The following is a 17236-nucleotide window of genomic DNA, read 5'->3' as shown; positions in this document are numbered from 1 at the left end:
TTATGTCATTACTACAGCTAGTTAGAAATACCGTATGAAATAAATACTCAACAGAAAATGTTCACTTTACTTAAAACTGAAAAACATCAGAAATTATCCAGAAATTTAAATTTAAAAATACAAACAAAAAAAAAAACCTGGCAGTGTTGAAAAGTCACGTTTGAAGTTTTTCAGAAGTTCCAAATTTTCATTTTGAAAGTTGGCAGTTTATTTTAACTTAACATTGCAAATATAAATATATACATATACATAAATATTGAAAATTAGAAACACATTTTCAGAATTGTTAAGAAAGTTTTCCATTGTTTTAAGGTGGTTTGATCATTTTGAAATTTTCAGGTTTCATTCCAAAGTAGAATAAAGCAAAAATTAAAAAGTACTATATTTTTCTTAAAGTTAGATTTCTGATTCTCCTTGCAGTTTTAGGCAACAAAACTTTATTACAAAATGTATTAATAGGAACTGTGAAGAAGAAAGTCCAGAAATAACTGCATTACCAGTTGCATTTCAATAAATACTTTGAATGTTTAGACTGATGTCCTGGGCTTCTGCTTTAATGGAATGGACGTCTAATTGAAATTAATGCTATTGTTAGATATCTAAGTCTATGTGTGCAGTATCAAAAGGTATCTTTTGCCATCTGATTATTGTTTAGTGGCCTTAGACTATGTGTTGTTGGGTGCAATCTGGTTCAACCTATTGGGCAGGTACCACAAAAAGCAAAATAACATCAACATCCTCTTAGTAGCTACATACAGTTAGTAGCTAGGATGGTGATTTTGAATACGGAAAGCTGCCATCATTCCTGGACTTGAAATACCTGTGCTTGTTCTCATGGCTAGATGAATTCTTCACACCACTCTCTGAGGCAAAACATTCTGATTTAGCATTTCTTTTTATCAAAAATGTCCTCTTCTCAGATTGTCTTTTCCAGACAACATCCTACAAACCTCTGAGGAGTACATTTTGTGTAGACACAGGACTGAAAAACAAAATTGCCAACAGCTGAACTGATGAAGTCTTGCTTTCCATAGCATTTTACTGTCTGTATGGGGCTTCCTAGAGCAATAACCTCAGGTCCTCCCTTATGGTCTCTGATGTTCATATTTTTTCTCATTTTCCCACATCTATCCTTCTCCTCTCTGCTGCTCCCTCATCTGCTGTAGCTCACTTGTTACGCCAGGCTGGGTGGTGAAATGCAGGAAGATGTGAGACTGGTTTTGGCACCTGCTCTGCCAACTGGCCAGCTGGTACCTGCGTGGTGGTCGGCCAGCCGGTACCGATGTTGGTTTGCTGGCCAGCCAGCTACTGCCTTCACATAACAAATTTCCCTCCATAGGACTCTAATTCGGGTCACCGTTCTCCTACCCAGACAATTTTTCATCAAACTCCAGCTATTTAGCATCCTCAAGACCTTTTCTGTCTGTCAGCTGGTTTTAAAATTGGCCAACAGATTAAAAAGTATTTGAAAAAAGGGACAAAGTTACTGTCATGAGCCTCATTTCCTCAGAAAACCAGTGTAGAAACAAAAGCCTTTATGGTCAAGACTATGGTCCTGTTCTGTTTTACTCTGTTAGCTGCAACTGCTAGTAATATTGGGATCATATAACTATAGCACGTTATTATCCATAAATAAACCCTTTGGTATGATTTCTACAGTGACATGTGGCTTGTTTTCCCATATGATTTTCCAAGAATGGGTTTTGCATGTGGCTGTAATTTGTCCTTGTTATTGGTTATTTAATCTTGGCTACTTTGTAAGCTGAAAGCCGAAAGATAGGCACTTCCGCGACTTCTGTATTGGTTTGGATGAGTTGTGTCCCTCTTTCTGATGAATATTGATGGAGGTTAGGAGATTGATTGCTTCTTCCCAGTGTCTGCTTTTTCCCAATAGCCACTGCTAGCACCCTAGGAATGGTGACACGCTTTTGGGTACTAAGGATCAGGTTTCACCATTTAGGCATAAACTAATAATAATGACTGTGCTGTGGTGTCTTTCTACCAGCCACACACTCAGACTTGTTCAGTCACATACTTTGCAGCAACCAAATTAAAAAAAAAAAAAAATATCCAAGTCATATTTGCCCTTTCTATACCCCTGATCAATTCTTTATGTAGCATGTAGTTAGTACATCCTTTCACATGACCCTTATGTATTTTTGATTTGTCATTTACATTATCCTTGTGCTAAGCTCTGCTCTCACAAATACCTTTGTAGGACACGTGGTGGGCTACGGGCATGATGGTATTCATTAATCTGTTATCAGCCATATTCTCTAGCATACCTCCCTTCAGTTGCACAGCTACAATTATTATACTCCTTATCTTTTAATCCTTTATGGTACTGTTTTGGTAGCTATATTAGGCTACAAGTCAAACTTTCAAAAGGTTAAAGGTTGATAAGACTAATACCTCCTGTAATTTATTCATGCAAATTTAGTAAAACAAAGATCTCGGGGAGAACTTCTTGATCATACTCAGTTTTTACCTACTTCATAGGTCTCCGAAAGTACTCGCAATTCAGTGCACTTTCTTTAATATGGGTTACAACAGTTTGAATTAGATAACAGGCTTCATAATGTTCTTAGGCTTATTTGTCATAACTTTTTTCTCTAGCTCTCGAGAGGCGGCATATCTCCATTTGCTCTTTATGTCAGTCACTTCCACTTAGATTAAGTTGTATCACTACTGCTTGTGAATGCTATTTGTGGGGGAAAAAAAAAATTGTTTAGCACTTTGAAACCTGCCAAAAATTGATGTAGACTCTAGAGAGACTCTCAGAATAAAAAACATTAATATTAGCTCATGCAATTAGACTAAAGGGACACCTAAAACTGAAGAAATGTGTTCCATTGGAACAGATTTTATCACACCTAAGCCATACGATGCCAATTATATTATGGATAGATATTTATAAAATGTTTTCAGTCCGTGGCCTTAAATCTCTCTTCAAGTACATGCATAGCTTGCTTCTTTACAGCATGTAAACACTTTGAAGAAAACACAGGACCCCCTCCAAGAGAGGAAAAGTTATCATCATCATTTTGCAGCCAAGCTACTGTCTCATATACAGAGCAGATGACTTGTCAAATGCTGTAGGAAGGGCCAGCAGCACCTAGAAATTAAATCTTGCTGCCCTGAATCGTGATTTACTGACTTATTTTCTTGTTTGTCCTCTCTCCCTTCTACAATGCTCTATGAAGACAAGCAAGAGTTACTGTCCAGTTTTAGAAGAATAATCTGAAACACAGAAAGGTAAAGTTGCTTCTGAAGGTGAAGCTACCTCAACATAGGTATTCTGTGTTGTACCAACTTTAAGAGGTACACAGCATTAAAATATAAGCCCAAGGGAAGTGTGACTGCTCAGAAAGCAAAACAAACCCGAGATCTTCAGAAGAAAACAGTCAACCTAATTCTAATCAAACTTAATAGATATTAAATAACCAACTCCTTTCAGCTTCTCAAAGAAGTTGAACAGCACACCCAAAGAAATAAAAACTCTTATTGAGGGGGCGGGGAGAAAAGAAAAAAGAGAACCCTGAGTATTCACACCAGCTGATGTCAATTATAGAAATTGGGTGATAATATAAGGAAGCTGGTTTTCCTTCAATCTCCTATACAGTCAATAGAGAGTTCCCCTTCGGAGGGGGGTTTGGGGTTTCAAGGATGTATTTTGCAAAAGCTCATCTTTCTTCATATGTAGGCAGTCAGTAACAAACTATGTCTGAATTTAGCCCCCCAAAATACAGGAGCCTAAAAGGTAGGTTTGTATGAATATTCCTTTTACTTTCAAGCTTTAGAGCCAGTCAACACTGCAGCAATAGGTGTGTTGCTAGGAGGGCTGGGGAAGCAAGTTCTGCCTCTCATTACCATAAAAGTAGGTTCTGATTTGCCCTTTGTTACAGACTGGTTAAGATTATAAATGCTGAAGATGGCTTTTCTTAATTCAAGTTCTGTATAATTTAAGGAGGGCTGAAAACACAGAGAGAGGGTCGTGGACCTTGCCTAACTCACATAACACTGTGAGAATTTGTAAGAGAGTTGATGCAACATTTTGAAGGTGCAGAACGTCATGCAAGTGTTAAGTAGTAGCAGAATAACCAAGAAGGTTGTAACTTCAACATTTAATCTTGTGTGAATGTTTAGTAAATATTTATTTTGCGAAGGCAAAGTTGAAGCAAGGTCTTATTTAAATAGATGATCCACAAGAGTCTTGCTAAGGTTGTGCTATATTACCAAAGATGAGCTATCAGCTGTTGCCAAGGGAAAGCGCAGTGTGATTGGCGATATTGCCCCATTCTGTTGCATGGAAATGCTTCTTGGCAAAATATTGGCATTTTTTAAAGGGAGCCAGCCATAAGTCAATCTCAATGTCTTTGAACCGAAGGCCATCTGTGGCACCAGCCCTTGCTCATTAGAAACTCATCACCTTTTCCTTGTTGCTTAATAGGTTATGTTTTCACCTGCAGTGACTCTGGTGCTTTTGATATGGAAACCTGGAAGCTGGCTTTCTGCAAGCAGTCTATCAAATGCTAATATAGATTTATTTCTGTGCCAGCACTACATGCTTATTTCTTGTATTCGTTTGATGTGGGTGCGCCACATTGTGTGTACATCAGTACTTCTTTACTGGGTTTCTCTAGCAGTTTGTACAAAGTTATTAGACAGGTGTCTTGTGTAATACCGGCTTATAAAGCAGAGGTAGTAATACTCTACTTGATAAAGTCTCTACTCTTTCAGCTTCCACTGAATTTATAGCCACTCCTTAAAGCAACAGAAGTAGGCATACTCTGAATTTCACCAGCTTGCACTAAAAGAACTGTAAGCCCCTGGCATGCTGTTCAATACTGCATCTACTTTTTGTCTGCTCCCATTTGGTAGACTAACTGCTGTATTTCCTTTAGGAAAGGATTTTTAGAAAAAAAAGTCTAAAAATCTAATCTTAAAAATTAGAGACAATGAACTGTTATTTAATTTGCACTTATTCGTGATTTTGACTTGAACTTATTTGAATGTACGTGTCTTTGTCTCCCTCAAAATGCATTTCTTCTAGATGTTTATCACTGTGACATTGAGGTTTTTATGGTGCTCTGAAGTGCTTCAGAGGAAATGGAGAGTGTTTTAATACTGCTGATTTACTCTTTCAGGTCTGCAGTAATTTCCTTACTGCCTAATTATAAGGCTTGGTTTAATTTACTCTACACATAATGTTTACTGATGCACATATGGTGCCATATTTCAGGAAACTATACCCATATCAGGTAGTTTTGTGTAAGGTTACAGTGTGTAACATTTTCATCAAATGAAGGAAACTTTGATCTGCAACATAATACTCGTGATGGATTATTTTTGTCTGGCAAAATCTAAAGAGTATAGCAGCTATAGCTGTTTTTGCTTTTTGAAATAGGGACTTTTTTTTTTTAAACTGAATGAAGTTGTGAGCACAGAGGGTTGGCCTTTCAAAGTGGCTTGTGAGGAATTATGAGGCAAAACTTAGTGACAGCTATATTGCATTAGAGTAGATTACTGCACATTCTTTGTCTATTATTCCTGAAATAATGAGTTGTCTTAAAAGCTCACATTTTTCAACAAATCTTTGTCCTCACTCCAGGAACTTTAGAAGATGCCTAGCTCTGTAATCACTGCAGAGAAACAAGTATAGAGTTTTAAAAACTCCTCTAATGAGAGATACTGTAAATGTGGGAGAAGCTTAACAGAAGTGTATAACATTGCTACTTACCCCCCCCCCCCAAACCCAAACAAAAAACAACCAAAAAAAAAAAAAACCAACCCAAAATCTATTCCAAGAAATTTCTATTGATGATAGTTTTACTTAAAGAAGCTTTCATTGTTCTGTAGTGTCAGCTAGAGAAAGACCTGGAGTCACACCAGCTAAAGTAACTTATAAAAGATTGGATTCACAAAGAGAGCTTCAAATTTTGATGTTCTTTATCAATAATGCAGTACCATGAGGTATGGAGCACTATAAATGTAGAGGAAAACATAGTCCTTTTCCAAAGACTTTTGTAATTCTGTCCTCCTAATGGATTTATGAGCAATGGCAAAGTACGTAGAATTTAATTTCCAAATGGGGTTTCAACATTGTATTTGTTTCTTAATTGACATTAATTTTGTTCAGTAACAGTATTTCTAAAGTCTTATAAAATGTCTTTAATGTTAATTGTTACTTGTTATTAAGCAACCAGAAATATAAAAAGGTTTGTTTTCAGTTTTTGCTTTGTAGAAATTACTGCAAAGGAGAAGAAAACAAAACAAACCCAAACCAAGAATTAAACCAACAAAAAAACCCAACAACATAACAAACCCAAGAAAAAAAAAACAAAACAGGCTGTGATCTCACTGCAGTAAGGGCTTTTTTGAAAGGTATGGATGATAATTGATAATATCAGATATCAATCATCTCTGTCCATGCGGCAGGATCAGCTTGTAACTTTGAGTGACTCTTGGAAAGGATGATGAGAAATCCATTTTTGCAGAACACAATCAATTTTTAATCTTGTTTCAGCCATTGTCCAGAACTCCAATAGATAGGTCTACCAAAGACAGCTGTCATCAGCTTTCATTGGAGCTAAATCTCTGGGTCTTAGAGAAGCTGATGATAATATTTAGTACGCCAGACTGTTCATGCAGCTGGGAGAGGTGGGAATGCAAGGGTGACGTGTAGCACTTACTCTATTAACCCTTTAAAGCTCATTGGATCTACCTGCTTTTAAGTGAAGTTACTATGCGTGCTTATCATAGTGAGGGTAACTTCATGAAAGGTTTTCATAGACAACTTCCTTCCCATTTGTGTCCAAATATCTCTTTAACCTCCCCAAAACAGTTTTGTCCCCAATTATGTTTTTATTTACTCTACTTAGAAAAAACCATAAAGCTCCGAAGCCACTGTGATTGATTTAAATACCGTTTCAACAGAACCTGAGACGAAACATGAAGATACACAAGGTGGTGTGGTTCTCGGTTTAATCCATGATTTTTATGCTTCCTCATTACCCTCCTCTTTGGCACACCTCTTTTGCATCAGACCCTCTAGGCTTGTAGTCTCGGTGAAGTTTTTGACACTTTACAGTCCTCCTTGGTTTTCACAAGGATATTTTCAAAGTCCTATCCCTTTCCTTCTCTGCTGGGATAACCCCCTACAATCTTTCCCTTCTTTGTTCCTATATGTACTGTCCTGTTCTGCAACTTCATCCTTCCATGTTCTCCTTGTTATAACTCTATCCTCCCAGGTCATACAGAATGCAAAAGTTAATCACTGTCTTTCACTTCTGGATTATTTTGACTTCACTAATGCTTTTGACTAACTGTTCAGTCCCTACCTGTATTTCTGTCCTTTGTTTTTTTCCAACATTTTTTGATGGTAATCTCTACTGTCCCCTACCTTTTAATGCCCTGTATTGTTCTGTATTGTTAGAAATAATAAATATTTGTACTATCCCAGCACTGCAATCAGCATTGGGATTTTATTGGTCTATCCAGACATGAAACAAGACAGAATTCTCGCCCTGATTATACTCATATGTTTGCGGGGTATGTGGATGTCTGTCCCCCAAGCTTATAAATTTTTCTCTACTTTTATGTAACTGCACTAATGTTGTTAGCAAGCCCAAGGCTTCCTCTTGCCGAAAAATATTTTTTGGAAAAGGCACTATAGAATTTCTAAGTCAGAAAAATTGATAACACACACACACATACACCCTGCCCCCCCACCCCAAGAAAAAGTTAAATCAATGAGGATTAAGACCTAAGTACTTGGTAATTAGGTTCTTCTGTGCTTCTGGCCATATACCATTTTGAGGAATCCTTTGTAGTGACCTATGACTAGGAGGAAGGTTTGTGTGTGTGTGTCTTATGCTCTTTCAAATTTCGGGTCAAAAATTGTCACTTTAAGTTGCTTTCCATTAGTAAATTCATGTCAGTCTTTTCCTGACTAGAGAAGTTTCTCATTAGAGAGAAGAAAGCTCACATAGAGAGAAGTATATGAAGAAGTATGATCAGTCTTTGTAACAGCATTTTTTCCAGACTTTTTATCTTAGGCTCAAATCTTAAATATTTTTATGTAGTATATTCCAGAAATCTGTAGTTCAGGCATCCAAGTGTGATAGATTCTTTAAATGTTAATCTTTTTGTTGTTTAATCGATCAAGACATAATTGATGGCATTAGCGTCCACATCCCCCAATCTACCATTTTTTGGTCACATCTTCATGGGTTGTTAGTGTGCAGAATCGACTGAGACTTTCTCTTTAGCACTATACTGCAGTAGCTTCTAACAGTTACTGTCTTATTCTCCAGAACTTAATTTCACAACATATTGGAGGAGACACACTTTAACTGCGGTGGAGACGGCTTTATTTTCATCTCTATCAATTAAATTAATACCTCTTTGGGAGTGCTCTGCAGCTGCAAACTGGAGTCGGGTTCAGCTCATAATGCACTTTAAATAGAAAATGGTGAATAAGGTGCTCCTTGGTAAACTTTTGTTACAGATAGCTTTATACTGCCAGTCTTTATAAAGTTTAACAATCTGTTAGAGTCATTAATCTCCTGCTGTGACTTTACCTTCCAGTGTCAGGATTAGACATTTAATTCTCTACTAGACTGTAAGCAGCACTGAGACATTTTGCTTCTAAAATTGTTATATAGCCATGGAAAACATCATTTCAGTGGGCAGTTTAACCTCTTTGAGCTCAACTCTAGCTGTGAACTGACAATGATAAAACAGCCCTAAATACTGCTTAGAACAGTAGAACATGATGCTATCAAAACCAGCAACTGACTCTGTGCACCATAAACTGACTAAATTGACTGAACTGGAAAAACGTAAAATCTGCTTTGTGGTACATCATTCATAGTTTTAACAATATTTGCAGGTCTTGGTGTTTTCCTTTTATACTTTTGCACTGGTCCGGCAAATTTATTATATGTTAATTAATGAATGACAAAATGAATTAAGCAAGATGTTTATTTAATCTGCTTTCTCCTCTAAAAAATGTTGTTTCATGTAGTGGAAAATACCCACACTTTGAACTCACCTCTAACTTAAAAATTCAGTGGGGGAAAAAAAAACCTAAAACATTGTCTTATGAGTAATAATTTGTGTCATAATATTTACATCAGAATGCAGGTTAAATGCATTGCAAAGACATTTGTTAGCGTATGTACGAGTGCAAGATCTCATGCTGTTTTTAGCGTAAAACTTGACGTGGTTTTGCCGCATATTTTATGACCATTTAAATTCGAGTCGCAGACTTCTCCAATTAACTGATGTTAGTTATATGAAACAGTAAAATCTCTGGATGCGTAAGCCATCACTTTGGCTGGACTTTGCAGTATGCAGAGGAACATACAAGATTAGTTTTCCAGTAGTTATTTACCTTGATGAATAGCCCTAATTGGATCAAATAGACTGGTAATGCTGAGCTAATACTTTTAAATGTCTTGTCTTATGCAATTAATATTACCTTGTCATGTATCCATTTCAGCTATTGGATGAATGTCTTATGTTCGTACTCCTGTCACATTTAACAAATGATTTTGTCAAGTCATTCTTTATAGCCTGTGGTGATGGATAGCAAAATTTGTGGTCTCCTGCGTATATAAAAACCATTAACTATACCTTTCAACTTCAATGCAAGGGCGTCCTAAAACTCAGATAACCAATTTCTGAAGGAATTATAATGCATGTTTACAAGAGGGGTCAGAAATAAGCTACTGACATCTATGATTAACACAGCATAGGAAAACAGAATTTGTTAATTTTATATTTATCAAACCTGTGACAGTCAGAATTCAGATTCTTTTCCAGCTGCTGCAACTATGAACATCAGATGGCAACATACAGTTATCATTAGAAACAAGATATCTATTTTATTCATTCATTTTGATTCAGATACAACTGTACTATATATTTACAAATGGTAAATACGGTAATTACATGGTAAACCCCAAGGTGCTGGTTAGCTCATGCTCTTACTGTCCATTTTATTGATTTCTGGTATGTGGTTGTAGACTGATGATATTTAATGTTGATGAAACTGAGCTGGGTACTTAAACATCCTGAGACTTTTCTTACAATTCCATGGGGCATATTGTTATAATCAGATCTATAATATCACATTAACCTTGATTAAAAATTGAACTGCTTTTTCATTGAACACAACCCTTTGAAACAGATACCTCCTTATGGAACAATATAAACAGAAAAATGTCAGTGTTCATTTAACCCTTAAAGTAAGTTTTTTCAGTGCAGTGGGCAGCAGGTTTTATTGCCATGTTTTGAACTTGAGCAAGTGGATATTTTTTTTTTAAGGCTTTTTCCCTGAGAATGAGGTAGAAACCACATGGGATTTTCTTGAACCTTTGTGTATTCCTTTGGAAACGCTACCATTTGGCCTATTTCGGTACAATCGGCTTCAAAAATTTGAACTGTAGGTACCGAAATGAGGCATCTGACTTGGGAGCAGAGTTTCTCATCAAGTGGTGGGAGACGGACATCTGCAGAGGGTGATTAAGCAAACATGAGATGAACCCTCTCTGGCAGTATCTCTCCTTTAATTCTGGCTATAGATGAAACACTTCATTTAGTAGGGAAGGATTGATATGCATAATGATTGGAAATCTATCAGCTGTGTAATGCAGAATGATAGCCTCTACTATAGTGGTGCACTATTCGCTGAAACTTAACATCTTAGTGTATTTTTTCTTTTTTTTGCAATGCTTTGATATATTTAGAGTAATCTTAGTATTATCTTTGTATTGTTATGATATGAAAACTATTAATGGATCAGGATCTCATTGTATTAGATGCTGTGGAAGCTGACCCAAAGGATGGTCTGAAAGAGCTTTCAATATGAGAATAAAATAAGAGTCAGCAAGTGGATATCAGTAGATTGACGAGAGAAAAAAAACAAAAAGCACAAGGTGAAAATGTGATGGGTAGTAGCAACACACACCAACTTCCTAACTGTTGGCAGGTCTCTTTGACATATTCTTCTCTTACTTTGTCTTTTCCCCCTCCTGTTTGTATGTATCACTGTGTTAGCTATCCTGAGTACCTTTAATAATTTTGGAAGTGGAAAAATACTTGACAGGTAGAATCTGAGTAGAATTAATTTTTAAGGGGAATTAAGAATTGCTGTTCTTAATACACAGGCTGTTTTAGTTGTAACAGAAATAAAAGGAATACCTCATGCAAGCACATATATGCTATTTTTCTTTGCTTGTTTTTACTGCACCACTCACGCATTGAACGGAAATATTCAAAGTTAGCTTCCTCATTCAAATAGAGCTGACAATTGCTGCTGTTAAACAGCAAATGCATCTTGGATCATGTATTTACAGTGCCTAACAATATACCAGTTTTCAGTATGATTGGGTGTTTTGATGACACCTTGTCTAGCTAGAGCTTTCTTGTCTGGACTGCAAAATAGAGAAAATTACTTTTCCTGATGTTTCATCTAACTAAAAATGCATGATTTAAGGAGACTAATGGCTAGCCAGACCTCCAGGCTGAATAGCTCTCAGCGTGTTGTGTTTGAATCCACAGTTTTTCATTTTTAACAACCAAAAAGCTGGAGAAAACATGCTAAAAATGTTTCTGATCCATACTCCTATACAGTAATGAAGTTTCCAGGAAGAATTACTTAAGATTTCAGTCATCTTTCTGGCTGTCTTTCAAATTTTAGTGAAGTTTGATTGTTAATTAGTGGTTATTAGCAAGATAGAGAAGTTAGTGACATCATTCTTACAGTAATATTGTTTCAAACAGAAGTTTTTATGAAATAACAGTTGTTTAAATTTCACTAACTTGTAGGGTGTTTTTTTTCCATTTGGAATAAAGCGTAGTATGTTCTCTAATCCACCTGGAAAATGCTTAGAAAGGTTTTCTGTTTATACCTGTTAGAGGTATTTGAAACAGAATACAAAGCCCAAGGCATGTGCTAAATGAAATACTCATTATTGCGTAGAATACTATTCAGGGCAGGAATTAGAGAAAGCTTAGAAATATTCAGGCTAATATTTTTAATGATTGCTTGAAGTTAAGCTCCTTAATCCATATTTGGCTTTTAAGTGAGCTGAACTGTTTTTTCAAGTAGTGTGCAGCTTTCAATTCTCATCAATTTGCAACATATTATGTGGGTAATCACCATTGTCCTATATAGATCTGTTCAGTCCAGTAGGATTAGATGCATGTCAGCACGAATCTCAGGAGGGTTTTGCAGAGCCTAGGCCCTTAAGTGATATTTGTATGCTTGCCTGAAGGAAAGAAAGCAAGAAAAAAGCCCAAACTCCATGCAGTGCTGTGAGATGCGACACATCAATGCTTAAATATAAGTAGCCAATGAATACAGTGGGAATGTATCCTGATAATTCTCCTTTTATTTACTGGTCTGCTTTCTTTTGTCACAGCTACGGAAGGCAGTAATGGATCATATATCGGATTCATTCCTGGAGACCAATGTCCCATTACTGGTTCTCATTGAGGCCGCAAAAAGCGGTAATGAGAAAGAAGTGAAGGAGTATGCTCAGGTCTTCCGTGAACACGCCAACAAGTTAGTGGAGGTAAGTGACCTTATTGACACAGCTAGATTTCCATCTTGCTTCTCAAGGAGAGGCAAGAAAAATTATACGCTGGCTGAAATGTTAGAGGTAGCATTTCTGTAATACAGGTTTCAGAAGTTTTGGTCAACTTTATTGCCGTGACTGCACAGCAAATGTCTGGATGGACTAGCAGAGGGGAGCATGTGCTGTATTTTAATAGCTCATTAAAGCAATTGAGCATGTTAAAAATGGCATTTCCAGTGTTTTGTCAAAAGACATGAGCAACAAGAAGTAGATTTCAGTTCAGCTTTACCAACAGCATGATAGATCTTAATCTCTGTTCAGTAAAAAGCCAAATAGGTGCTTCACAATACTGTATCTGGTACTGGCCAAAGGCTGCTCTAGACATTGGAGCTGGTCAGTCTGAACTAAAATAAGGAAAAGGACATACAGAGAAGGCAAAGACTTAAGACTATATTTATTCTTGAAAGGTCTGTATTACATATGTTACATTAGGACAAGAGGAAATGGCCTCAAGTTGAGGCAAGGGAGATTTAGGTTAGATATTAGGAAATTTTTTTTTTTACTGAGAGGGTTGTCAAACATTGGAATGGACTGCCCAGGGAAGTGGTTGAGTCACCATCCCTGGAGATATTAAAGCGAGTGGACGGGGTACTTCAGGACATGGTTTAGTGGGCATGGTTAATGGTTGGACTCGATCTTGAAGGTCTTTTCCAACCTAAATGATTCTATGATTCTATATATAGAGAGATACAGTATCTTCTCTTTCTGAAGAGACGTACTGTTTAAGTCATCAAATGATAATTTCAAGTTTTCAGGGATGATGTTGAAATAACTCTATTCTACCATGAGGAGTATAAAACATAATGATTGAAACCTGGATGCTCATTGAGTGGACTTTTAATAAAATAATGATAATGTTCATCTCAGTCTACCCTTTAACAGACCAAGAACTATGAAAAATGCTTGTATTTCTTGAAGACAAATATAACTTGGTGACTTGCTTGATATTATTATGTGGCATTATTGACTTCTCTGTACTAGCATTATTTTGAAGAATATGTAGCCCCTTTGCAACATCCTTTCTGTCTAGCCATGCCATGGGTTCTTTAGCAGTGGAAAATGCTATTGGGAAACTACTGATTTGACAAGTATTGAACTATACCTTTGAATGGCTTCTGTTCTTAAAACAGGCATCGTCCTAATCCTCTGGTACCTGAGCTGAAGCAAGCAGTAAGGGTTTCTTGGTTGCTCTTGACTAAAGCTAGACAGTTCCCTGACAAAGTATGTGTGTGGGGAGTGTTTTTAGTGGGAGTAAGGTGCTGGAGTTGTGGAGCATCTCGCTCTTCCCATGTACAAAACGGGGAGTTGCGGTACCTCATTCAGGGTCTGGGAGTCAGCTGTTTGCTGTAGTACTTAACCTGTAGACACCTAAAGGTAGGTCCCAGGGTTTAAAAGCTGTGGGTGGATTCTGTACAATGCTCAATACAGTAAGGTTTATTACTGTTATCTGCAGGAGGAGCGCAGGACTGTCAGCAGCTTTCAGTCCTGACACCTCTGTATTGTGCAAAGATTTGTTACTGCTGCCTCGCGACTGGAGCTGTGGCAATGCAAAAGGAAATAGCCAGTAGGTATATAAAGGGAGGAAAAACCAAACAAACAGAAAACCCCTCGCAATAGTCATAGCTACACTGTAGTGGCAGTCGGAGTTGTAGCCTTATACATAATGTGCAATGAACATATGTAGTTAGTATTATAGCAGTCCCCTCCTCCACAGATTTGCAACAAAGTGTTGCAATTACAGGTCTAATAGCATTATTTAGAAGTTTAAAATAACTAAGTAGAACTTTTTAAAAAGGTAACAAGAGGTAGTGACGTAAAAGGAGGAAAAATACTTTTTAAAGGCTATAGTTAAAAAACCCCAAACAATCCACCCACACACACACACAAAAAAAAAAACAAACCCAAACCACCTTCAACTGGAAGAAACCCAACAGAGAGTGGTTATAGTTATTAGCTTTGGTTTTACAAGACTAACATTACATTAGATTTGCACTTTAGACCAAACTAGAGTTTGGTTACTGATTTTGAACACTATGTGGTCATCTTTAGGTACCCCATCAATAAAACAATGCTGGTAGCTACAAGAGATGCTTTGGCCCTAATACCCAATACTTTTATTGCATTTAGGTTGCTCCAGACTGCTAGAAGCTGATCCTTAATTGATTCTTTTATGTCTCTGACATCTGGTATTAGCCTGTGGGTCCGTCCTTCCAAGGCTGCATTCTTTTAGATGGATCTTAGCCTTTTATTTGTAAGGAATCTTTTGGGTAATAAAGTAACTTGACGAAATGAATTTCTAGTGCAAGTGGACTTCTGAAACCCAAGTTTCAGGTTCATCAGACTGCACAAGAAAATAAATATTTGGAATAGTTTTATGTCCCTTGTACACTAGATTTTGCACTTAAAATAGTTTCATCATTTTTACTTAATGATGCACAATGGTATCTTAGCAGATGGCCTTCTATGGTTTTGTGGGTCAAGTATTTTGCAAATAGTAAAATGTGGTTTAAAGATGAGACATAATCAAGTGACTATGAAATGTAAGATCCTTTCCCAGGCACAGGGCCAGAATTGCTTGCTAATATATGCAAACACAGTTCCACTGAAGTATGTGGAGTTGCACTTGCTTATGCTAGAGGAATTTGGCACTACAAATCCAATACTGTGAAAACTCTAAAGTATTAATCATTAATTTTAAAATCAGAATCTGAATTTCTTGGATGTCTTACCAAGCTCAATAGAAAGTCTATTAGAAGGTCAGGAAAAATAACCCATGTTTTAATGCTTCTTTATGTAAAAGCTACATTTTACCGTTCTGAGGAGAAAAAAAATGCATTTCTTGGTATTTGATGAATACAAATGGCAAAATTTTCTTTGCATAGCGAATACATTTTCAGAAATATATCCTGTAAGAATAAGGCTTATGGAAGTTAACTTTCTTTTTAAGTATTCCGCAATATAGACTATAAACTTCTCTTAAGAGCTGTTTTCATTATTTATATATTTTCCCTTCCCCACCTCTTATCATAACGTTTTGTCTTTTGCTTTTCACTTGACTTGCTATGATATGCCTCGTTTGAGAATAAAACCCACAAAAATGAATTCTTATTTTTCTAGACATTCACTGACAACCAGTTTTGTCTATGGATTATGTTGGAAACACAGAGTAAGGTGTCATCCCGTGAAACTTGAGGCCCTTTATCTGTGATACCTATGTTTAGAAGCCACTTTGTCTCCGACTCCTTCCAGAGTCCAAGAAGGCAGAGCATCTCAGGAATGAAACCTAGCTTAACTATGATGTAAATCATCCAAAATGACTCAAATTGTCATACAGATATTTAGGGTAAAAAAAAAAAAAAAAAAAAAATCAGAATTTAGATGGTACCATTCCAGGCTTGGATGGTTAAGTCCTTTTCTTCAAATCATATTTCAGCAGTCATCTCTCAACTTTTCTGCTTTCTGAAAGTGAAGTTAGAGATGTGATAGTGCCTTTCCAGGTCATGATCTTTACCTCATGAATCCCTTTAATGTTTTTGAAAAATTTATCTCTAATGATTGAAAGTCAGTAAATGCCTGAGTTATATTGCCAGCTTCAAATGTGACCTTGGGAAGTCATTTAGCTTCTGTATCCAGGCACCTTCATTTGTAGCATAAGGTTAATGACAGATAATTCTAATACCTACCACACAAAGGCACTTGACTGATAAATCAGCTCAGACTTATTCAATGCAACTATCAAAGCACTATATGGCAGCTAATTAATTAATTTTTATTATTCTGTTTAGTAAAGCTTCCTTCGTTTTAACTGTTAGTCCTCTGGAGTGTTTCTTGCAAAAATAAATTATTAAATCCAACTAGTTTTCCTGGGAGATGAAATTTAGCATCCGGTAAACTCTTCAGAGCCGTGATAGCAAGCTACTTAGTTGCTTTCAATAGGAAACATCAACATGTTTGAAGTTTAATTAAGAACTGTGAAAATTCAGATTATAGGGCCTTCTAGTTAAATTAGTGGATTGGATCAGGCTTTCCCTCCTCACAAGGATGGGGAAAGTCCAAGAGGATTCTACTAATGATTTAAGTTTTGGGGGTTTTGATATTTTTATGGAAGGATTTCATTTCGTGATCAGTGAACATTTACAAGAGTTAAATCCAGTTGCATTATTCTTCCTTGAAACTTATTTCCCACAAAATTGGAACAAAGGGGATTTTTGTTCTTTAGCATGAACTGATGCAGCACCACATTTGAAACAGCTAAAAATAATCTTTTGAAAAGACAGGGCCTTACCAATTTTGCATGAATTAATTTTTATGAAGAATTTTGTGGAGCCTACATGTATCTATCACTTTCATCTCATACAAATGTAAAGATTATTATAGCAGCCTTCCAGCATCTAAAGGGGGCCTACAAGAAAGCTGGAGAGGGACATTCTACAAAAGCATGTGTCACGTCCCAGTTTCTCAGGACGATGACTCAGGTTTGCCGATTCCCAGGTCAGGATTAAGGTGAAACGACACCAGGGATCCTTCAACTCACAAAACTCAACTTTTATTCGCTCACCACAAGAATTGGCGTGCTCACCACCAAAACC

At 36.7% G+C, this 17236-nt stretch overlaps 1 protein-coding gene across 3 annotated transcripts in view; it reads left to right on the top strand.

Annotated features, from left to right (window-relative positions):
* The window catches only part of CTNNA2 (catenin (cadherin-associated protein), alpha 2), a 457589-nt gene that overhangs the window by 333368 nt on the left and 106985 nt on the right, over nt 1–17236 (top strand). For all 3 annotated transcript variants that reach the window (XM_010580746.1, XM_010580747.1, XM_010580745.1), the window contains exon 8: nt 12432–12584. In XM_010580746.1, coding sequence (XP_010579048.1) covers nt 12432–12584 — 153 coding nt within the window. The remainder of the gene's footprint in view (nt 1–12431; nt 12585–17236) is intronic.

This window comes from Haliaeetus leucocephalus, unplaced genomic scaffold (assembly GCF_000737465.1).
Source record: "Haliaeetus leucocephalus isolate CR32 unplaced genomic scaffold, Haliaeetus_leucocephalus-4.0 Scaffold741, whole genome shotgun sequence".
Classification (NCBI taxonomy): Eukaryota; Metazoa; Chordata; class Aves; order Accipitriformes; family Accipitridae; genus Haliaeetus; species Haliaeetus leucocephalus.
The sequence above is the reverse complement of the archived record's forward strand: the minus strand, read 5'-3'. Positions and strand labels throughout refer to the sequence as shown.